Source organism: Haemorhous mexicanus, chromosome 1 (assembly GCF_027477595.1).
Source record: "Haemorhous mexicanus isolate bHaeMex1 chromosome 1, bHaeMex1.pri, whole genome shotgun sequence".
Classification (NCBI taxonomy): Eukaryota; Metazoa; Chordata; class Aves; order Passeriformes; family Fringillidae; genus Haemorhous; species Haemorhous mexicanus.
Window position 1 is genome coordinate 158607099 of NC_082341.1, and position 23037 is coordinate 158630135.

Here is a 23037-nt window from a genome sequence, read left to right on the forward strand (position 1 = left end):
CAGGTGAGGGATGGCCCTGCCCCACAGCACGCACAGGTGAGGCTGGCACAGGTACCCACAGGTGGGGCTGGCACAGCACCCACAGCACCCACAGGTGAGGCTGGCACAGGTACCCTCAGGTACCCACAGGTACCCTCAGGTATGGTTGGCACTGCCCCAGGGCACGCACAGGTACCCACAGGTACCCACAGGTACCCACAGGTGGGGCTGGCACTGCCCCAGGGCACACACAGGTACCCACAGGTACAGGTGAGGGATGGCCCTGATCGGCATCTACGTGGCTGGCATGGCCCTGCCCCACAGCACGCACAGGTGAGCTGGCACAGGTACCCACAGGTACCCTCAGGTGGGGCTGGCACTGCCCCAGGGCACGCACAGGTGAGCCTGGCACAGGTACCCACAGGTGCCCTCAGGTACCCACAGGTACCCACAGGTGGGGCTGGTACAGCACCCACAGCACACACAGGTGAGCCTGGCACAGGTACCCACAGGTACCCTCAGGTGCCCTCAGGTACCCACAGGTGGGGCTGGCACAGCACCCATAGCACGCACAGGTGAGGCTGGCACAGGTACCCACAGGTGGGGCTGGTACAGCACCCACAGCACCCACAGGTGAGGCTGGCACAGGTACTCACAGATGCCCTCAGGTATGGCTGGCACTGCCCCAGGGCACCCACAGGTGAGGCTGGCACAGCACCCACAGCACCCACAGCACCCACAGGTGAGCTGGCACAGGTACCCACAGGTGCCCTCAGGTACCCACAGGTACAGGTGAGGGAGAGGCTGGCACTGCCCCAGGGCATGCACAGGTACCCACAGGTACAGGTGAGGCTGGCACAGCACCCACAGCACCCACAGGTGAGCCTGGCACAGGTGCCCACAGGTGCCCTCAGGTACCCACAGGTGAGGGTGGGGCTGGCACTGCCCCAGGGCACGCACAGGTACAGGTGTGGGGCTGGAACCAGTGTGTGACACTGGGATGGTGGCACTGTGTGACAGGGATGGTGACACCGTGTGACAGGGATGATGACACCGTGTCCCTCTGTCCCCAGGGTCCTGTCCGGGGGTGGCCAGAGGGGCTGGATGTCCCTGGGGTGGTGACACTGTGTGACACTGGGGGTGACACTGTGTGACACTGTGTGACACTGTCCCTGTGTCCCCAGGGCCCTGTGGGGGGGGCTGGCCAGAGGGGCTGGATGTCCCTGGGGTGGTGGCCCTGTGTGACACTGTGTGACACTGTGACATTAACCCTGTCCCTGGGGTGGTGACACTGTGACATTAACCCTGTCCCTGTCCCCATAGGGCTCTCTCCGGGGGTGGCCAGCGGGGCTGGATGTCCCTCAGGCTGGTGGCCCTGTGTGACACTGTGTGACAACTGTGTCCCTGTGTCCCCAGGGCCCTGTCTGGGGGTGGCCAGCGGGGCTGGATGTCCCTCAAGCTGGTGGCACTGTGTGACATTGTGTGACACTGTCTCTCTGTCCCCAGGGCCCTGTCCGGGGGTGGCCAGCGGGGCTGGATGGCCCTGGGGTGGTGACACTGTGACATTAACCCTGTCCCTGTGTCCCCAGGGCCCTGTCCGGGGGTGGCCAGCGGGGCTGGATGTCCCTCAAGCTGGTGGCCCTGTGTGACACTGTGTGACACTGTGTGACACTGTCTCTCTGTCCCCAGGGCCCTGTCCGGGGGTGGCCAGCGGGGCTGGATGTCCCTCAAGCTGGTGGCCCTGTGTGACACTGGGGGTGACACTGTGTGACACTGTGTGACACTGTGTCCCTGTCCCTGTCCCCAGGGCTCTCTCCGGGGGTGGCCAGCGGGGCTGGATGTCCCTCAAGCTGGTGGCCCTGCTGGCCCTGGCGCTGCTCCTCTCCTGCCTGGCCCTGCTCAACTTCTCCCTGGGCTTCCTGCTGGGCGCCACCCTGGTGCCACCTGCGGCCGCCGTCAGACCCGGGGGCAACAGGTGAGACACACCTGGGGACAGGTGAGACACACCTGGGGACACCTGGGGGACAGGTGAGACACACCTGGGGACAGGTGAGACACACCTGGGGACACCTGGGGGACAGGTGAGACACACCTGGGGACAGGTGAGACACACCTGGGGACAGGTGAGACATGGGGGGACAGGTGAGACATGGGGGGGACAGGTGAGACATGGGGGGGACAGGTGAGACATGGGGGGGACAGGTGAGACACACCTGGGGACAGGTGAGACACACCTGGGGACACCTGGGGGACAGGTGAGACATACCTGGGGACAGGTGAGACACACCTGGGGACAGGTGAGACATGGGGGCAACAGGTGAGACACACCTGGGGACAGGGGGACAGGTGAGACACACGTGGGGACAGGTGAGACACACCTGGGGACACCTGGGGGCAACAGGTGAGACACACCTGGGGACAGGTGAGACATGGGGGGGACAGGTGAGACACACCTGGGGACTGGTGAGACATGGGGGGGACAGGTGAGACACACCTGGGGACTGGTGAGACATGGGGGGGACAGGTGAGACACACCTGGGGACAGGTGAGACATGGGGGGGACAGGTGAGACACACCTGGGGACAGGTGAGACATGGGGGGGACTGGTGAGACATGGGGACAGGTGAGACACACCTGGGGACAGTTGAGACATGGGGGCAACAGGTGAGACACGCCTGGGGACAGGTGAGACACACCTGGGGACAGGTGAGACACACCTGGGGACACCTGGGGACACCTGGGGGCAACAGGTGAGACACACCTGGGGACACGTGAGACACACCTGGGGACAGGTGAGACACACCTGGGGACACCTGGGGACAGGTGAGACCTGGGGTGGGGGGACAGGTGAGAGCCCTTGGGGACAGGTGCGGACGGAGCTCTGGGTGTCCCTGGGTGTCCCTGGGGGGCTCTGGGTGTCCCCAAACCCCCCCCAGCCACCCTGGACCCCCCTGGCCATGCTGCTGGTGCTGACCTGGGGGTCTCAGGGTGGTCCCAGGGGGCTCTGGGTGGTCCTGGGGGTCCCAGGGTGGTCTCTGGGTGGTCCCAGGGTGGTCCCAAGGGTCTCTAAGCCCCCTCCCCATTCCAGGCTGCCCCTGGCCGTGCTGCTGGTGCTGACCACGCCGGGGCTGTCGCTGTTCCTGGGGTGCTGTGGGTGGCTCCAGGGTGGTCGCAGGGGTCCCAGGGTGGTCCTAGGGTGGTCCCTGGTGGTCTCAGAGTGGTCCCAAGGGTCTCTAAGCCCCCTCCCCATTCCAGGCTGCCCCTGGCCGTGCTGCTGGTGCTGACCACGCCGGGGCTGTCGCTGTTCCTGGCCGTGCTGCTGGAGCGGGAGCTGCTGGAGGCGCCGGCGGGGCTGGGCGAGGCCTGGCAGCGCTTCCTGGGGGCGCTGGGCCAGGGGCTGCTGCAGGAGCACCTGCACGGGGCTCACCTGAGCCCCCTGCTCTGCCTGGGCGCCTACCCCTGCTGGCTGCTGCTCTGGAACGTGCTCTTCTGGAAGTGAGGGATGGACAGACGGACACAGGGACAGAGCCACGGACCCCTCCCCTGAGCCCCCTGCTCTGCCTGGTGTCCCACCCCTGCTGGCTGCTGCTCTGGAATGTGCTCTGCTGGAAGTGAGGGATGGACAGACGGACACGGGGACAGACACACAGACCCCTCACCTGAGCCCCCTGCACGGGGCACACCTGAGCCCCTGCTGTGCCTGGTGTCCCACCCCTGCTGGCTGCTGCTCTGGAACGTGCTCTGCTGGAAGTGAGGGATGGACAGACAGACACGGGGACAGAGCCACAGACCCCTCCCCTGAGCCCCCTGCTCTGCCTACCCCTGCTGGCTGCTGCTCTGGAACGTGCTCTTCTGGAAGTGAGGGATGGACAGACAGACACAGCGTGGACACAGGGACAGAGCCACGGACCCCTCACCTGAGCCCCCTGCTGTGCCTACCCCTGCTGGCTGCTGCTCTGGAACATGCTCTGCTGGAAGTGGGGGATGGACAGACGGACACGGGGACAGAGCCACGGACCCCTCACCTGAGCCCCCTGCTGTGCCTGGTGTCCCACCCCTGCTGGCTGCTGCTCTGGAACGTGCTCTTCTGGAAGTGAGGGATGGACAGACAGACAGACACGGCGTGGACACAGGGACAGAGCCACAGACCCCTCCCCTGAGCCCCCTGCTCTGCCTACCCCTGCTGGCTGCTGCTCTGGAACGTGCTCTTCTGGAAATGAGGGATGGACAGACGGACACGGGGACAGAGCCACGGACCCCTCCCCTGAGCCCCCTGCTGTGCCTGGTGTCCCACCCCTGCTGGCTGCTGCTCTGGAACGTGCTCTTCTGGAAGTGAGGGATGGACAGACGGACACACGGACAGACCCACGGACCCCTCACCTGAGCCCCCCCGTGCCTGGGGGCCTATCCCTGCTCTGGAATGTGCTCTGCTGGAAGTGATGGATGGACACACGGACACCGGGACAGACAGACGCGGCATGGACACAGGGACAGAGCCACGGACGCGTCTCCAGCAGGGACAGGCCCATGGACAGTCCCGCAGAGGGACCCATGGACAGTGACAGCCCCGGATGGACACACGGACGCACGGACAGACACACGGACACACAGACATAGCCTGGATGGACACACGGACAGAACCACAGAGCCCTGGATGGACACACGGACAGACAGACACATGGACAGACACACGGACACACAGACATAGCCTGGACGGACACACGGACACACAGACACATGCACAGACACACAGACACACAGAGCCTGGATGGACACACGGACAGACGCACAGACAGACACGGCATGGACACAGGGACAGACACACGGACACACAGACATAGCCTGGATGGACACACGGACAGAGCCACAGAGCCCTGGATGGACACACGGACACACGGACACATGGACAGACACACAGAGCCCCGGATGGACACACGGACAGACACACGGACACATAGACATAGCCTGGATGGACACATGGACAGAGCCACAGAGCCCTGGATGGACACACAGACACACGGACACACACAGAGAGCCTGGATGGACACACGGACACACGGACAGACGCACAGACACACAGAGCCCTGGATGGACACACAGACACACGGACACATGGACAGACACACAGACACACAGAGCCCTGGATGGACACACATGGACACACGGACAGACCCACAGACACACACAGAGCCCTGGATGGACACACGGACACACGGACAGACCCACAGACACACAGAGCCTGGATGGACACACGGACACACGGACAGACACACAGACACACACAGAGCCTGGATGGACACATGGACACACAGACAGACCCACAGACACACACACAGAGCCTGGATGGACACACGGACACACGGACACATGGACAGACACACAGAGCCTAGATGGACACATGGACACACGGACAGACACACAGACACACACACAGCCTGGATGGACACACGGACACACGGACAGACACACGGACACACGGACAGACCCACAGACACACACAGAGCCTGGATGGACACACGGACAGACACACGGACACACGGACAGACACACGGACACACACAGAGCCCTGGATGGACACATGGACAGATGCACAGACACACAGAGCCCTGGATGGACACACGGACAGACACACAGACACACACAGAGAGCCTGGATGGACACACGGACAGACACACAGAGCCCTGGATGGACACATGGACAGACACACAGACACACACACAGAGCCTGGATGGACACACGGACAGATGCACAGAGCCCTGGATGGACACACGGACAGACACACTGACACACAGACACACAGAGCCTGGATGGACACACGGACAGACGCACAGAGCCCTGGATGGACACACGGACAGACACACGGACACACAGACATAGCATGGATGGACACACGGACAGAGCCACAGAGCCCTGGATGGACACACGGACAGACACACAGACACACACAGAGAGCCTGGATGGACACACGGACACACAGACAGACACACAGAGCCTGGATGGACACACGGACACACAGACAGACACACAGACACACGGACACACAGCCCTGGATGGACGGACAGACCCACGGACGCACGGACAATCCCAAGTGTGCCCCCAGCCCCCCAGCCCTGCTCCCCCCAGAGCCCCCCGGGTTTGACCCCGCCCACCGGGACCCCCGCAAGGGGGCGGGGCCTCGAGGGGCGTGGTTCTGCCAGGGCCTGGTTTGTTATTGGGTGTGGCTTTTGTGGAGGGCGTGGCTTGATGACAGGCGTGGCTTTGTTAATGGGCGTGTCTCATGTGGGGAGGCGTGGCTTGTTAGTGGGCGTGGCTTTATTAATAGGCATGTATCATGTGAGGAGGTGTGGTTTGCTAATGGGCGTGGCTTTGTTAATGGGCGTGTCTCATGGGGAGGTGTGGTTTGTTAATGGGCGTGGCTTTATTAATGGGCATGTCTAATGTGAGGAGGCATGGTTAATGGGCGTGGCTTTATTAATGGGCATGTCTAATGTGAGGAGGCATGGTTAATGGGCGTGGCTTTATTAATGGGCATGTCTCATGGAGAGGTGTGGTTTGCTAATGGGCGTGGCTTTGTTAATGGGCGTGTCTCATGGGGAGGTGTGGTTTGTTAATGGGCGTGGCTTTGTTAATGGGTGTGTCTCATGGGGAGGTGTGGTTTGCTAATGGGCGTGGCTTTGTTAATGGGCGTGTCTCATGCGGGGAGGCGTGGTTTATTTACGGGCGTGGCTTTTTGCAGGGGCGTGACTCCCGTCGGGGCGTGGCTTTTGTGGGGGGCGTGCTTTACGGAGTGGGCGTGGCTTACCCTGTGCTGTTCCCCCTCCCTCCACCAGGGGGCGCCGCAATAAAACCGTTACATTGTCACGTGCCTTTCCGTGACGTCACTCCCGCCTTTCGTCCCGCCCTCCCTTTACGTCACTTCCGGGGCGTCGCGGCGCGTCCCCTCGACCTCGGCGATGGCGGCGCTGCGGGGCCTGCGGGGCCTGCCGGGGCTGCGGCTGCTCCCGGGCCCGCCGCGGCCCGGCCCGGCTCCCCGCGCGCTGCTGCGCCCCGCCGGCGGCCCCGGCCGCGGCCCCGCCACGGTGAGTGCGGCCCCGCCGCCCGCGGGAAGGTCACGGCGGGCCCGGCCCGGGGCCGCCCCCTCACGGCCCCGCTGAGGGCACGGCGCGGCCTCGGGGCCCGGAACCGCGCGGGGCCCGCCCGAGGGACGGGATCGGCCCTACCCGGGGCTTCCCGGGGCTGCCGCTGCCTTTCCCGGTGTGCCCCAACCCCGCACGGTGCCCCCGGTTCCACTCCCGGCCCCTCCCGGTTCCCGGTGCCCCCGGTTGCACTCCCGGCCCCTCCCGGTGCTTCCCGGCCCTGCCTGGGGCCTGCCGGTGCCTCCCCCGGTGTGCCCGGTGCTCCCCAACCCCGCGCGGTGTCCCCGGTTCCACTCCCGGCCCCTCCCGGTTCCCGGTGTCCCCGGTTCCACTCCCGGCCCCTCCCGGTTCCCGGTGCCCCCGGTTCCACTCCCGGCCCCTCCCGGTTCCCGGTGCCCCCGGTTCCACTCTCGGTGCCCCCGGTTCTCCCGGTATCCCCGCGCGGTCCCCGGGAGTTGTGCCCCCATCGTGCCCGGTGTCCCCGGTTCCTCCCAGCGTGCCCGCGGTGCCCTCTGCCCGCCCTTCGCGCTGCTCCCGCTCCCGGTAATTCCGGTATCCCCGCTATTCCCGGTATCCCCGCTATTCCCGGTATCCCCGCTATCCCCGCTGTTCCCGCTGTTTCTGTTCCCGGTAATTCCAGCATTCCCGGTATTCCCGCTGTCCCCGGGACCCCCTCATTGCTTTTGTCCCCCCATGAGCCTTGGGGTCCTCAGTGTCCCTGTCCCCCTTGTCCCCTCCCCAAGTGTCCCTAGCCCCCCCCCCCCCCGGTGTCCCTGTCACCCCTGTTCCCCCTCCGAGGTGTCCCTAACACCCCCAGGTGTCCCTGACCCCCCCCAGGTGTCCCTGACCCCCCCCAGGTGTCCCTAACCCATCCCTGTGTCCTTCCCAGGTGTCCCTGTGTCCCCTCTGACTCCCCCAGGTGTCACTGACCCCCCCCCCATACCCCCCAGGTGTCCCTAACCCCCCCTGTGTCCCCCCAGGTGTCCCTAACCCATCCCTGTGTCCCCCCAGGTGTCCCTGTGTCCCCTCTGACCCCCCCAGGTGTCCCTAACCTGTCTCTGTGTCCCCCCCCAGGTGTCCCTGTGATCCCTTCTGACCCCCCCAGGTGTCACTGACCCCCCCCCCCCCCCCCATCCCCCCCAGGTGTGCCTAAGCCCCCCCGTGTCCCCCCAGGTGTCCCTAACCCACCCCCTGTCCCCCCCAGGTGTCCCTGTGTCCCCTCAGGTGTCCCTAACCCACCCCTGTGTCCCCCAGGTGTCCCTAACCCCCCCCTACCATCCCCCCCAGGTGTCCCTGTGTCCCCTCAGGTGTCCCTAACCCACCCCTGTGTCCCCCCCAGGTGTCCCCAAACCCATCCCTGTGTCCCCCCAGGTGTCCCTAACCCATCCCTGTGTCCCCCCCAGGTGTCCCAAACCCATCCCTGTGTCCCCCCAGGTGTCCCTAACCCGTCCCTGTGTCCCCCCAGGTGTCCCTGTGTCCCCTCTGTCCCCCCCAGGTGCCCCTAACCCATTCCTCTGTCCCCCCAGGTGTCCCTGTGTCCCCTCTGACCCCCCCTCATCCCCCCCAGGTGTCCCTAACCCATCCCTGTGTCCCCCCCAGGTGTCCCTAACCCCCCCCCGTCCCCCCCAGGTGTCCCTGTCGTCGTTCCCGGGCTGTCCCCATTCCCGGTGGTCCCTGGCAGGGGGGGTCCCTGTCCCCCCCAGGTGTCCCTGACCCCCCCCGTCCTTCCCAGGTGTCCCTGTCCCCCCCAGGTGTCCCTGACCCCCCCAGGTGTCCCTGTCCCCCCCAGGTGTCCCTGACCCCCCCCTGACCCCCCCAGGTGTCCCTGTCCCCCCCAGGTGTCCCTAACCCACCCCTGTGTCCCCCCAGGTGTCACTGACCTCCCCAGGTGTCCCTAACCCACCCCCCCGCTGTCCCCCCCCAGGTGTCCCTGTCGTCGTTCCCGGGCCGTCCCCGCTCCCGGTGGTCCCTGGCCGTGCTGGGGGCCCTGGCAGGGGGGGGGTCCCTGGCGGTGGCCCTGTCCCTGTCCCTCGGGGGGGGCCCCCTGAGCGCGGGGGAGCTGGAGCTGCACCCCCCGAGCCTGCCCTGGAGCCACGGCGGCTACCTGAGCGCTCTGGACCACGCCAGGTGAGGGAAACGGGGGGCTTTGGGGGGGCTTTGGGGGGCTTTGGGGGGTCCCTGAGTGCTCTGGACCACGCCAGGTGAGGGAAACGGGGGTTTGGGGGGGTCCTGGGGGGGCTTTGGGGTCCCTGAGCGCTCTGGACCACGCCAGGTGAGGGAAACGGGGGTCCTGGGGGGGATTTGGGGGGTCCTGAGGGGGTTTGGGGGGTCCTGGTAGGGGTTTGGGGGTCCCTGAGTGCTCTGGACCACGCCAGGTGAGGGAAACGGGGGTCCTGGGGGGGTCCTGGGGGGGTTTCGGGGGGCTTTGGGGGTCCCTGGGGGGGTTTGGGGGGTCCTGGGGGGGGTTTGGGGGGTCCTGGCGGGGCTTTGGGGGGTCCTGGGGGGGATTTGGGGGGTCCTGGGGGGGTTTGGGGGTCCCTGAGCGCTCTGGACCACGCCAGGTGAGGGAAACGGGGGTCCTGGGGGGGTCCTGGGGGGGTTTCGGGGGGCTTTGGGGGTCCCTGGGGGGGGTTTGGGGGGTCCTGCGGGGGTTTGGGGGGTCCTGGGGGGATTTGGGGGGTCCTGAGCGCTCTGGACCACGCCAGGTGAGGGAAACGGGGGGCTTTGGGGGGGGTTGGGGGGTCCTGGAGGGGGTTTGGGGGTCCTGAGGTGGCTTTGGGGGGTCCTGGGGGGGGTTTGGGGGGTCCTGGGGGGAATTTGGGGGGTCCTGGGGGGAATTTGGGGGGTCCTGGGGGGGGTTTGGGGGTCCTGGGGGGGTTTGGGGGGTCCTGAGGGGGTTTTGGGGGTCCTGGGGGGGTTTGGGGGGTCCCTGAGTGCTATGGACCACGCCAGGTGAGGGAAACGGGGGTTTGGGGGGTCCTGGGGGGGATTTGGGGTCCCTGGGGGGGATTTGGGGTCCCTGGGGCACAGCAGCTGTGGGGGTCCTGGAGGATCTGAGCCCCCCACCTCTGCAAGGTGCACAGGGGGTTCCAGGTGACTTTGGGGTCACTTTGGGGTGTGTCTGTCCCCAGTGTCCGCAGGGGGTTCCAGGTGTGCCCCAGGTGTGTTTGGGGTCACTTTGGGGTGACTTTGGGGTGACTTTGGGGTCTCTCTGTCCCCCCAGTGTCCGCAGGGGGTTCCAGGTGTGCCCCAGGTGTGTTTGGGGTCACTTTGGGGTGTGTCTGTCCCCCCCCCAGTGTCCGCAGGGGGTTCCAGGTGTGCCCCAGGTGTGTTTGGGGTGACTTTGGGGTCACTTTGGGGTGACTTTGGGGTGTGTCTGTCCCCCCCCAGTGTCCGCAGGGGGTTCCAGGTGTACCGCCAGGTGTGCTCTGCCTGTCACTCCATGGAGTATTTGGCCTTCCGGAACCTCATCGGCGTCACCCACACCGAGGCCGAGGCCAAGGCGCTGGCAGAGGAGGTGACACCGGGACCCTGCCACCCCTGCCACCCCCAGTGTCACTGCTGCCACCCCCTGCCACCCCAGTGTCACTGCTGCCACCCCCAGTGTCACTGCTGCCACCCCAGTGTCACTGCTGCCACCCCCAGTGTCACTGCTGCCACCCCAGTGTCACTGCTACCCCCTGCCACCCCCAGTGTCACTGCTGCCACCCCCAGTGTCACTGCTGCCACCCCCAGTGTCACTGCTGCCACCCCTGCCACCCCCAGTGTCACTGCTGCCACCCCCAGTGTCACTCCTGCCACCCCCAGTGTCACTCCTGCCACCCCCTGCCAACCCTGCCACCCCCAGTGTCACTGCTGCCACCCCTGCCACCCCCAGTGTCACTGCTGCCACCCCCAGTGTCACTGCTGCCACCCCCTGCCAACCCTGCCACCCCCAGTGTCACTGCTGCCACCCCTGCCACCCCCAGTGTCACTGCTGCCACCCCCAGTGTCACTGCTGCCACCCCCAGTGTCACTCCTGCCACCCCCTGCCACCCCCAGTGTCACTCCTGCCACCCCCAGTGTCACTGCTGCCACCCCCAGTGTCACTCCTGCCACCCCCTGCCACCCCCAGTGTCACTCCTGCCACCCCCAGTGTCACTCCTGTCACCCCCTGCCACCCCCAGTGTCACTCCTGCCACCCCCTGCCACCCCCAGTGTCACTCCTGCCACCCTCAGTGTCACCCCTGCCACCCCCAGTGTCACTGGTGCCACCCCCAGTGTCACTGCTGCCACCCCCAATGTCACTCCTGCCACCCCCTGCCACCCCCAGTGTCACTGCTGCCACCCCCAGTGTCACTGCTGCCACCCCCAGTGTCACTGCTGCCTCCCCCTGCCAACCCTGCCACCCCCAGTGTCATCCCTGCCACCCCCAGTGTCACTGCTGCTACCCCCAGTGTCACTGCTGCCACCTGCAGTGTCCCTGTGCCCCTGTCCTGCTGTCCCCAGTGTCCCTGTGCTGCCACCCCTGCTGTCCTGCTGGCTCCATCCCAGTGTGCCCATGTCCCTGTCCTGCCACTCCCGGTGTCCCCATGTCCCTGTCCCAGCTGTCCCTGGTGTCCCCACCCCCTGTCTCTGATGTCCCCGTGTCCTTGTCCTGCTGTGTCTGGTGCCCCTGTGCTGCCACCCCTGTGGTCCCCAACACCGTGGCACTGCTGTCACTGTCCTTGTCCTGCCACCCCTATGTCCCCCTGTCCCTGTGCTGCCATCCCCAGTGTCCCCCCCCACTGTCCCCAGTGTCCCCGTGCCACTGTGCTGCTGCCCCTGGTGTCCCTGTGTCCCTGTGCTGCCACCCCTGCTGTCCTGGTGCCAGTCTGCTGCCATCTCCAGTGTCCCCACCCTGCTGTCCCTGATGTGTCATTGTCACTGTGCTGCCACCCCTGCTGTCCTGGTGCCACTCTGCTGCTGTGTGCAGTGTCCCCACCCTGCTGTCCCCAGTGTCCCTGTCCTGCCACTGCCAGTGTCCCCCCCCACTGTCCCCAGTGTCCCCGTGCCACTGTGCTGCTGATCCTGGTGTCCCTCTGTCACTGTGCTGCCACTCCTGATGTCCCCATGTCCCAGTCCCACCATTCCCAGTGCCCTGATGTCCCTGTCCTGCCATCCCCAGTGTCCCCACCCTGCTGTCCCTGGTGTGTCATTGTCCCTGCGCTGCCACCCCTGCTGTCCTGGTGCCACTCTGCTGCTGTGTCCAGTGTCCCCACCCTGCTGTCCCCAGTGTCCCTGTCCTGCCACCACTGTGTCTTGCTGGCTCCATCCCAGTGTCCCCATGTCCCTGTCCTGCCATTCCTAGTGTCCCCCCAGTGTCCCCAGTGTCCCCGTGCCACTGGTGTCCCTCTGTCCCTGTCCTGCCATCCCCAGTGTCCCCAGTGACCTTGCTGTCCCTGGTGTGTCATTGTCACTGCCCTGCCACCCCTGCTGTCCTGGTGCCACTCTGCTGCTGTGTGCAGTGTCCCCACCCTGCTGTCCCCAGTGTCCCTGTCCTGCCACCACTGTGTCTTGCTGGCTCCATCCCAGTGTCCCCATGTCCCTGTCCTGCCATTCCCAGTGCCCCCCAGTGCCCCCCAGTGTCCCCGTGCCACTGGTGTCCCTCTGTCCCTGTCCCGCCATTCCCAGTGTCCCCCCAGTGTCCCCAGTGTCCCCGTGCCACTGTGCTGCTGCTCCTGGTGTCCCAGTGTCCCTGTGCTGCCACCCCTGCTGTCCTGCTGGCTCCATTCCACTGTCCCTCTCCTGCCATTCCTGGTGTCCTGCTGTCCCTGTCCTGCCACCCCTGATGTCCCCTGATGTCCCCATGTCCCTGTCCTGCCATTCCCCGTGCCCCTGCCTGGCTGTCTGCAGCTCACCTGTGCAGGTGGAGGTCCAGGACGGCCCCGACGAGGACAGGGAGGTGTTCATGGGGACCCTGCTGTCCCTGTCCCTGCTGTCCCTGTGTCTCACCTGTGTCTCACCTGTCTCACCTGTGCAGGTGGAGGTCCAGGACGGCCCCGACAAGAACGGGGAGATGTTCATGGGGGCCCTGCTGTCCCTGTCTCTCACCTGTCCCTGCTGTCCCTGTCCCTGCTGTCCCTGTGTCTCACCTGTGTCCCTGCTGTCCCTGTCCCTGTCTCACCTGTATCTCACCTGTCTGTATCTCATCTGTCTGTATCTCACCTGTCTCACCTGTGCAGGTGGAGGTCCAGGACGGCCCCGACGAGAATGGGGAGATGTTCATGGGGGCCATGCTGTCCCTGTCCCTGCTGTCCCTGTCTCACCTGTCCGTACTGTCCCTGTGTCTCACTTGTCTGTATCTCACCTGTGTCTCACCTGTCTCACCTGTGCAGGTGGAGGTCCAGGACGGCCCCCATGAGAATGGGGAGATGTTCATGGGGACCCTGCTGTCCCTGTCCCTGCTGTCCCTGTGTCTCACCTGTCCCTGCTGTCCCTGTCCCTGCTGTCCCTGTATCTCACCTGTCTCTCACCTGTCTGTATCTCACCTGTGTCTCACCTGTCTCACCTGTGCAGGTGGAGGTCCAGGACGGCCCTGACGAGAACGGGGAGATGTTCATGGGGACCCTGCTGTCCCTGTCCCTGCTGTCCCTGTGTCTCACCTGTCCCTGCTGTCCCTGTCCCTGCTGTCCCTCTCCCTGCTGTCCCTGTCTCACTTGTCCATACTGTCCCTGTCTCTCACCTGTGTCTCACCTGTGCAGGTGGAGGTCCAGGACGGCCCCGACGAGGACGGGGAGATGTTCATGGGGACCCTGCTGTCCCTGTCCCTGCTGTCCCTGTCTCACCTGTCCGTACTGTCCCTGTGTCTCACCTGTCTGTATCTCACCTGTGTCTCACCTGTCTGTGTCTCACCTGTGTCTCACCTGTCTCACCTGTGCAGGTGGAGGTCCAGGACGGCCCCGACGAGAACGGGGAGATGTTCATGGGGGCCATGCTGTCCTGTCCCTGCTGTCCCTGTCCCTGCTGTCCCTGTCTCACCTGTCCGTACTGTCCCTGTGTCTCACCTGTGTCTCACCTGTCTCACCTGTGTCTCACCTGTGCAGGTGGAGGTCCAGGACGGCCCTGACGAGAACGGGGAGATGTTCATGGGGGCCCTGCTGTCCCTCTCCCTGCTGTTCCTGTGTCTCACCTGTGTCTCACCTGTCCCTGCTGTCCCTGTGTCTCACCTGTGTCCCTGCTGTCTCTGTCCCTGTCTCACCTGTGTCTCACCTGTGTCTCACCTGTCTCACCTGTGCAGGTGGAGGTCCAGGACAGCCTGGACGAGAATGGGGAGATGTTCATGGGACCCTGCTGTCCCTGTCCCTGCTGTCCCTGTCCCTGCTGTCCCTGTGTCTCACCTGTGTCCCTGCTGTCCCTGTCCCTGCTGTCCCTGTGTCTCACCTGTGTCCCTGCTGTCCCTGTCCCTGCTGTCCCTGTGTCTCACCTGTGTCTCACCTGTCTGTGTCTCACCTGTCTCACCTGTGCAGGTGGAGGTCCAGGACGGCCCCGACAAGAACGGGGAGATGTTCATGGGGGCCCTGCTGTCCCTGTCCCTGCTGTCCCTGTGTCTCACCTGTGTCTCACCTGTGTCTCACCTGTGTCTCACCTGTGTCTCACCTGTGCAGGTGGAGGTCCAGGACGGCCCCCATGAGAATGGGGAGATGTTCATGGGGACCCTGCTGTCCCTGTCCCTGCTGTCCCTGTGTCTCACCTGTCCCTGCTGTCCCTGTCCCTGCTGTCCCTGTGTCTCACCTGTGTCTCACCTGTCTGTATCTCACCTGTGTCTCACCTGTCTCACCTGTGCAGGTGGAGGTCCAGGACGGCCCTGATGAGAACGGGGAGATGTTCATGGGGACCCTGCTGTCCCTGTCCCTGCTGTCCCTGTGTCTCACCTGTCCCTGCTGTCCCTGTCCCTGCTGTCCCTGTCCCTGCTGTCCCTGTCTCTCACCTGTGTCTCACCTGTGTCTCACCTGTCTCACCTGTGCAGGTGGAGGTCCAGGACGGCCCCGACGAGAACGGGGAGATGTTCATGGGGACCCTGCTGTCCCTGTCCCTGCTGTCCCTGTGTCTCACCTGTCTCTCACCTGTCTGTGTCTCACCTGTGTCTCACCTGTCTCACCTGTGCAGGTGGAGGTCCAGGACGGCCCCGACAAGAACGGGGAGATGTTCATGGGGGCCCTGCTGTCCCTGTCCCTGCTGTTCCTGTGTCTCACCTGTGTCTCACCTGTGTCTCACCTGTCCCTGCTGTCCCTGTCCCTGCTGTCCCTGTGTCTCACCTGTCCCTGCTGTCCCTGTCCCTGCTGTCCCTGTGTCTCACCTGTCTCTCACCTGTCTGTGTCTCACCTGTGTCTCACCTGTCTCACCTGTGCAGGTGGAGGTCCAGGACGGCCCTGACGAGAACGGGGAGATGTTCATGGGGACCCTGCTGTCCCTGTCCCTGCTGTCCCTGTGTCTCACCTGTCCCTGCTGTCCCTGTCCCTGCTGTCCCTGTGTCTCACCTGTCTGTGTCTCACCTGTGTCTCACCTGTGTCTCACCTGTCTCACCTGTGCAGGTGGAGGTCCAGGACGGCCCTGACGAGAACGGGGAGATGTTCATGGGGGCCATGCTGTCCCTGTCCCTGCTGTCCCTGTCCCTGCTGTCCCTGTCCCTGCTGTCCCTGTGTCTCACCTGTCTCTCACCTGTGTCTCACCTGTGTCTCACCTGTGCAGGTGGAGGTCCAGGACGGCCCTGATGAGAACGGGGAGATGTTCATGCGCCCCGGGAAGATCTCGGATTATTTCCCCAAGCCCTACCCCAACCCCGAGGCCGCGCGGGCGGCCAACAACGGCGCGCTGCCCCCCGACCTGAGCTACATCGTCAACGCCAGGTGAGACAGGGACAGGTGAGACAGGGACAGGTGAGGGGTCCTGGGGTCACCCAACAACGGCGCGCTGCCCCCCGACCTGAGCTACATCGTCAACGCCAGGTGAGACAGGGACAGACACGTGAGACAGGTACAGACAGGTGAGGCGGGTACAGACAGGTGAGACAGGGACAGGTGAGACAGGGACAGGTGAGGGGTCCTGGGGTCACCCAACAACGGCGCGCTGCCCCCTGACCTGAGCTACATCATCAACGCCAGGTGAGACAGGGACAGGTGACACAGGTACGGACAGGTGAGGGGTCCTGGGGTCACCCCAACAACGGCGCGCTGCCCCCCGACCTGAGCTACATCGTCAACGCCAGGTGAGACAGGGACAGGTGAGGCAGGGACAGACAGGTGAGACAGGGACAGACAGGTGAGACAGGGACAGGTGAGGGGTCCTGGGGTCACCCAACAACGGCGCGCTGCCCCCCGACCTGAGCTACATCGTCAACGCCAGGTGAGACAGGGACAGACAGGTGAGGCAGGGACAGACAGGTGAGACAGGGACAGACAGGTGAGGCAGGGACAGACAGGTGAGACAGGGACAGGTGAGACAGGGACAGACAGGTGAGGCAGGGACAGACAGGTGAGACAGGGACAGACAGGTGAGACAGGGACAGGTGAGACAGGGACAGACAGGTGAGGCAGGGACAGACAGGTGAGACAGGGACAGACAGGTGAGGCAGGGACAGACAGGTGAGACAGGGACAGGTGAGACAGGGACAGACAGGTGAGGCGGGTACAGCCAGGTGAGACAGGGACAGGTGACACAGGGACAGACAGGTGAGACAGGGACAGGTGAGACAGGGACAGACAGGTGACACAGGGACCTCCAGGTGAGGCAGGGACAGACAGGTACGGACAGGTGAGACAGGGACAGGTGAGACAGGGACAGGTGAGGCGGGTACAGCCAGGTGAGCCCCGTTCCTGTGCCGTGCCCCGGTTCCCATCCCCCATTCCCACGGCCCCACCGTGACCCCAGTCCCCATCGATCCATTATCGATCCGTTATCGATCGGTTATCGATCCATTATTGATCCATTATTGATCCATTACTGATCCGTTATTGATCCATCATTGATCCGTTATTGACCCATTATCGATCCGTTATCGATCGGTTATTGACCCATTATCGATCCGTTATTGATCCATTATCGATCCGTTATCGATCAGTTATCGATCCGTTATTGATGCCATTACTGACCCCGTTATCGATCCGTTATCGATCTGTTATTGATCTGTTATCGATCAGTTATTGATCCGTTATTGATGCCATTACTGACCCCGTTATTAATCTGTTATCAATCCGTTATCGATCCATCATTGATCCGTTATCGATCTGTTATCGATCCATTATTGATCCATTATTGATGCCATTACTGACCCCGTTATCGATCCGTTATTGATTAGTTATTGATCTGTTATTGGTCCGTTATTGATCCGTTATTGATCAGTTATTGATCAGTTATTGATCTATTAACCCCTCAGGCACGGGGGCGAGGATTACGTGTTCGCCCTGCTCACCGGGCACTGTGACCCCGTTACTGATCAGTTATTGATCCTTTATTGATCAGTTATTGATCAGTTATTGATCTATTAACCCTTCAGGCACGGGGGCGAGGATTACGTGTTCGCCCTGCTCACGGGGCACTGTGACCCCGTTATTGATCCGTTATTGATCAGTTATTGATCCGTTATTGATCAGTTATTGATCAGTTATTGATCTATTAACCCTTCAGGCACGGGGGCGAGGATTACGTGTTCGCCCTGCTCACGGGGCACTGTGACCCTGTTATTGATCCGTTATTGATCCGTTATTGATTCGTTACTGATGCCATTACTGACCCTGTTTTTGATCAGTTATTGATCAGTTATTGATCAGTTATTGATCTATTAACCCTTCAGGCACGGGGGCGAAGATTACGTGTTCGCCCTGCTCACCGGGTACTGTGACCCCGTTATTGATCAGTTATTGGTCAGTTATTGATCAGTTATTGATCTATTAACCCTTCAGGCACGGGGGCGAGGATTACGTGTTCACTCTGCTCACCGGGTACTGTGACCCCATTATTGATCCGTTATTGATCAGTTATTGATCCGTTATTGATCCGTTATTGATCAGTTATTGATCAGTTATTGATCTATTAACCCCTCAGGCACGGGGGCGAGGATTACGTGTTCGCCCTGCTCACCGGGTACTGTGACCCCGTTATTGATCAGTTATTGATCAGTTATCGATCTATTAACCCCTCAGGCACGGGGGCGAGGATTACATGTTCACTCTGCTCACCGGGCACTGTGACCCCGATATTGATCAGTTATTGATCTGTTATTGATCTGTTATTGATCAGTTATTGATCTGTTATTAACCCCTCAGGCACGGGGGTGAGGATTACGTGTTCGCCCTGCTCACCGGGCACTGTGACCCCGTTATTGATCAGTTATTGATCAGTTATTGATCAGTTATTGATCAGTTATTGATCAGTTATTGATCTATTAACCCCTCAGGCACGGGGGCGAGGATTACGTGTTCGCCCTGCTCACGGGGCACTGTGACCCCATTATTGATCCGTTATTGATCAGTTATTGATCAGTTATTGATCAGTTATTGATCAGTTATTGATCTATTAACCCTTCAGGCACGGGGGTGAGGATTACGTGTTCGCCCTGCTCACCGGGTACTGTGACCCCGTTATTGATCCGTTATTGATCAGTTATTGATCTATTAACCCTTCAGGCACGGGGGCGAGGATTACGTGTTCGCCCTGCTCACGGGGCACTGTGACCCTGTTATTGATCCGTTATTGATCCGTTATTGATCAGTTATTGATCAGTTATTGATCTGTTATTAACCCTTCAGGCACGGGGGCGAGGATTACGTGTTCGCCCTGCTCACCGGGCACTGTGACCCCGTTATTGATCCTTTATTGATCAGTTATTGGTCAGTTATTGATCAGTTATTGATCAGTTATTGATCAGTTATTGATCAGTTATTGATCTATTAACCCTTCAGGCACGGGGGCGAGGATTACGTGTTCGCCCTGCTCACCGGGCACTGTGACCCCGTTATTGATCCGTTATTTATCAGTTATTGATCAGTTATTGATCAGTTATTGATCTATTAACCCCTCAGGCACGGGGGCGAGGATTACGTGTTCGCCCTGCTCACCGGGTACTGTGACGCCCCCGCGGGGGTCTCGCTGAGGGAGGGGCTCCATTACAACCCCTACTTCCCCGGCCAGGCCATCGGCATGGCCCCCCCCATCTACGACGAGGTGCTGGAGTACGACGACGGTACGGGGGGCTGGGGGGTCTTGGGGGGCTTAAAGGGGTCCTGGGGGGGGATTAAAGGGGCCTAGGGGGGGCTTACAGGGGCACTGGGGGGGGATTAAAGGGGCCTTGGGGGGTCCTGCTGGGGCTGGGGGGGGGTCTGGGGGTCCTGGGAGGGGGCTGGTGGGGGTCTGGGGGGATCTGGGGGTGCTCCTTGGGGGTTCTGGGGGTGCTCTAAGGGGGTCGGGGGGGTCTCAGTGGGGGTCTCACTGCCGTTTTGCCCCCCCAGGGACCCCGGCCACCATGTCCCAGATCGCCAAGGACGTTTGCACCTTCCTGCGCTGGGCGGCCGAGCCCGAGCACGACCACCGCAAAAAGATGGGGCTCAAGGTGGGGCTGGGGGCTTCGGGGGGCTCAGGGTGGGGCTGGGGGCTTTGGGGGGGCTCAGGGTGGGGCTGGGGGCTTGGGGGGCTCAGGGTGGGGCTGGGGGCTTGGGGGGGCTCAGGGTGGGGCTGGGGGCTTGGGGGGGACTCAGGGTGGGGCTGGGGGCTTGGGGGGCTCAGGGTGGGGCTGGGGGCTTCGGGGGCTCACGGTGGGGCTGGGGGCTTCGGGGGGCTCAGGGTGGGGCTGGGGGCTTGGGGAGGCTCAGGGGGGCTCAAGGTGGGGCTGGGGGGCTCAGGGTGGGGCTGGGGGCTTTGGGGGGGCTCAGGGGGGCTCAAGGTGGGGCTGGGGGCTTGGGGGGGCCTCAGGGTGGGGCTGGGGGCTTTGGGGGCTCACGGTGGGGCTGGGGGCTTTGGGGGGCTCAGGGTGGGGCTGGGGCTTGGGGGAGGCTGGGGGCTTGGGGGGGGCTGAAGGTGGGGCTGGGGGCTTGGGGGGGCTCAGGGTGGGGCTGGGGGCTTGGGGGGGCTCAAGGCGGGGCTGGGGGCTTCAGGGGGCTCAGGGTGGGGCTGGGGGCTTGGGGGGCTCAGGGTGGGGCTGGGGGCTTGGGGAGGCTCAGGGGGGCTCAAGGTGGGGCTGGGGGGCTCAGGGTGGGGCTGGGGGCTTCGGGGGGGCTCAGGGGGGCTCAAGGTGGGGCTGGGGGCTGGGGGGGGCTCAGGGTGGGGCTGGGGGGCTTCAAGGTTGGGCTGGGGATGGGGGTGGGGTCTTTGGAGGCCTCAAGGTGGGGCTGGGGGTCCCTCAGGGTGGGGCTGGGCACTCAGGGGGGTCTCAAGGTGGGCCTCGGGGGCCCGGGGGTGCTTGGGGGTGTCTAAGGGTGGGCCTGGGGGTTCTTGGGGGGGGGTCTCAGGGTGGGCCCGGGGGTGCTCGCCCCCCCTGACCCCCGCCCCCCCCCCGACCCCCGCCCCCCAGCTGCTGCTGATCTCGGGGCTCCTCATGCCCCTGCTGTACTACATGAAGCGACACAAGTGGTCGGTGCTCAAGAGCAGGAAGATCGTTTATCGGCCCCCCAAGTAGGGCCCCCCCCCACAATCGGCTCTGGGGGGGCCCCCCGAGCTCCCCCCGCGGCGGGGAGCCCCCCCAGGAGGGGCACTGGGGGGTCCTCAGCCCCCCTCGTGTTCGACCCCGGCCTCGGCCCCCGCGGGGCTGCAGCGGGAATAAAATCTGGGGTTCCACAGGAAACACCCGTGGGGCTGGGGGCTGTCCTGGGGTGGGGCTGGGGGCTGTCCGGGGGTGGGGCTGGGGGCTGTCCTGGGGTCTGTCCTTCCTGTGGGGCTGTCCTGGGGCTGTCCTGGGTGCGGGGTGGGAATAAAGTCTGGGGTTCCACAGGAAACACCCGTGGGGCTGGGGGCTGTCCTTCCTGTGGGGCTGGGGGCTGTCCTTCCTGTGGGGCTGGGGGCTGTCCTGGGGTCTGTCCTTCCTGTGGGGCTGTCCTGGGTGCGGGGTGGGAATAAAGTCTGGGGTTCCACAGGAGAAAATCCCGAGTGGCGCCGGGGCGGGCTGGGCTGTGGGGCCGGGAGTGGGGCTGGGAGTGGGGCTGGGGGCTGTCCCAGGTGTGGGGTGGGAGTGGGGTGGGTATGTCGGCACTGTGGGGCTACGTCTGTCCTCGCTGTGGGGCTGCGAGGGCGACTGGGTCTGTCCTGGGTCTGTCCTGGCTGTGGGTCAGGCCGTGCCCAGGCCGTGGGTCAGTCTGTGCCCAGGCCGTGGGTCAGTCTGTGCCCAGCCCGTGCCCAGGCCGTGCCCAGCCCATGCCCAGTCTGTGGGTCAGTCTGTGCCCAGGCCGTGCCCAGTCTGTGGGTCAGTCTGTGCCCAGTCTGTGGGTCAGGCCGTGGGTCAGTCTGTGCCCAGGCCATGCCCAGGCCGTGGGTCAGTCTGTGCCCAGGCCGTGGGTCAGTCTGTGGGTCAGTCTGTGCCCAGCCCGTGCCCAGTCTGTGGGTCAGGCCGTGGGTCAGGCCATGGGTCAGGCCGTGCCCAGGCCGTGGGTCAGTCTGTGCCCAGGCCGTGCCCAGTCTGTGGGTCAGTCTGTGGGTCAGTCTGTGGGTCAGGCCGTGGGTCAGCCTGTGCCCAGGCCGTGCCCAGGCCGTGGGTCAGTCTGTGGGTCAGTCTGTGGGTCAGTCTGTGCCCAGGCCGTGGGTCAGTCTGTGGGTCAGCCCGTGCCCAGGCCGTGGGTCAGTCTGTGGGTCAGTCTGTGCCCAGGCCATGCCCAGTCTGTGGGTCAGGCCGTGGGTCAGTCTGTGCCCAGGCCATGCCCAGGCCGTGGGTCAGTCTGTGCCCAGCCTGTGCCCAGTCTGTGGGTCAGGCCATGGGTCAGTCTGTGCCCAGGCCGTGGGTCAGTCTGTGGGTCAGCCTGTGCCCGGGCCAAGCCCAGGCTGTGGGTCAGTCTGTGCCCAGGCTGTGCCCAGGCCGTGGGTCAGTCTGTGGGTCAGTCTGTGCCCAGGCCGTGGGTCAGTCTGTGGGTCAGTCTGTGCCCAGGCCATGCCCATGCCATGGGTCAGTCTGTGGGTCAGGCTGTGGGTCAGTCTGTGCCCAGGCCATGCCCAGGCCGTGGGTCAGGCCATGGGTCAGTCTGTGGGTCAGTCTGTGGGTCAGTCTGTGCCCAGGCCATGCCCAGGCCGTGGGTCAGCCTGTGCCCAGTCTGTGGGTCAGGCCATGGGTCAGTCTGTGCCCAGGCTGTGCCCAGGCCATGGGTCAGTCTGTGGGTCAGTCTGTGGGTCAGGCCGTAGGTCAGTCTGTGCCCAGTCTGTGGGTCAGTCTGTGCCCAGGCCGTGCCCAGTCTGTGGGTCAGGCTGTGGGTCAGGCCGTGCCCAGGCCATGCCCAGTCTGTGGGTCAGTCTGTGGGTCAGTCTGTGCCCAGGCCGTGGGTCAGTCTGTGGGTCAGTCTGTGCCCAGGCCGTGGGTCAGTCTGCCCAGTCTGTGGGTCAGTCTGTGGGTCAGTCTGTGCCGTGTCCCCACCGTGGTCCCCACTGGCTTTGGGGTCTCGTTCAGCACCAGCTCCCCTGGACCCATCCCAGGGAGTGACCTCTGACCCTGTCCCTGTCATTGTCCCCATCCTGGGGATCGACTCCTGTCCCCATCCCCGCCCCTGTCATTGTTCCTGTCCTGGGGAGTGACCTCTGTCCCCATCCCTGTCCCCATGCTGGGTGACCCCCGTGTCCCTGTCCCCACACTGGTGGCCATGCCAGGGTGACCTGTGTTCCTCTGCCGGGGCATGGATGCCATCCTTGTCATTGTCCCCATCCCTGTCCCCATGCTGGGGTGACTCCTGTGTCCCTGTCCCCATGCCAAGGCTGTCCCCTTGTCCCTGTCCCCGTG

At 64.0% G+C, this 23037-nt stretch overlaps 3 protein-coding genes across 13 annotated transcripts in view; all 3 read left to right on the top strand.

Annotated features, from left to right (window-relative positions):
* Positions 1-4577, top strand: part of GPAA1 (glycosylphosphatidylinositol anchor attachment 1) — a 20292-nt gene extending 15715 nt beyond the window's left edge. The window contains 6 exon segments of the mRNA XM_059849803.1: positions 255-312; positions 1787-1954; positions 3068-3227; positions 3230-3522; positions 3639-3662; positions 3897-4577. Coding sequence (XP_059705786.1) covers positions 255-312; positions 1787-1954; positions 3068-3227; positions 3230-3478 — 635 coding nt within the window. The 3' untranslated portion in view covers positions 3479-3522; positions 3639-3662; positions 3897-4577.
* LOC132338847 (filaggrin-2-like) lies at positions 4400-6840 on the top strand. 10 transcript variants are annotated; one of them, XM_059868780.1, is made up of 4 exons: positions 4933-5107; positions 5160-5254; positions 5308-5495; positions 5590-6840. In XM_059868780.1, exons 1-4 carry the CDS (start codon positions 4949-4951, stop codon positions 6384-6386), a joined length of 1239 nt encoding a protein of 412 aa, XP_059724763.1. In that variant the 5' UTR covers positions 4933-4948; the 3' UTR covers positions 6387-6840. The 10 variants fall into 10 exon arrangements, with proteins under 10 accessions (XP_059724796.1, XP_059724803.1, XP_059724821.1 ...); XM_059868813.1 differs by lacking the exon at positions 4933-5107 and adding exons at positions 4400-4564; positions 4733-4893 and having other exon boundaries at positions 5208-6840; XM_059868820.1 differs by lacking the exon at positions 4933-5107 and adding exons at positions 4551-4718; positions 4793-4893 and having other exon boundaries at positions 5208-6840.
* Positions 6841-6917: 77 nt separating this feature from the next.
* On the top strand, positions 6918-20907 carry LOC132338901 (cytochrome c1, heme protein, mitochondrial). Of its 2 annotated transcripts, XM_059868856.1 has the most exons (7): positions 6918-7058; positions 9040-9242; positions 10506-10632; positions 15825-15982; positions 19154-19314; positions 19580-19680; positions 20638-20907. In XM_059868856.1, exons 1-7 carry the CDS (start codon positions 6933-6935, stop codon positions 20740-20742), a joined length of 981 nt encoding a protein of 326 aa, XP_059724839.1. In that variant the 5' UTR covers positions 6918-6932; the 3' UTR covers positions 20743-20907. The 2 variants fall into 2 exon arrangements, with proteins under 2 accessions (XP_059724839.1, XP_059724830.1); XM_059868847.1 differs by lacking the exons at positions 15825-15982; positions 19154-19314; positions 19580-19680; positions 20638-20907 and adding an exon at positions 14922-15524.
* Positions 20908-23037: the final 2130 nt, after the last annotated feature.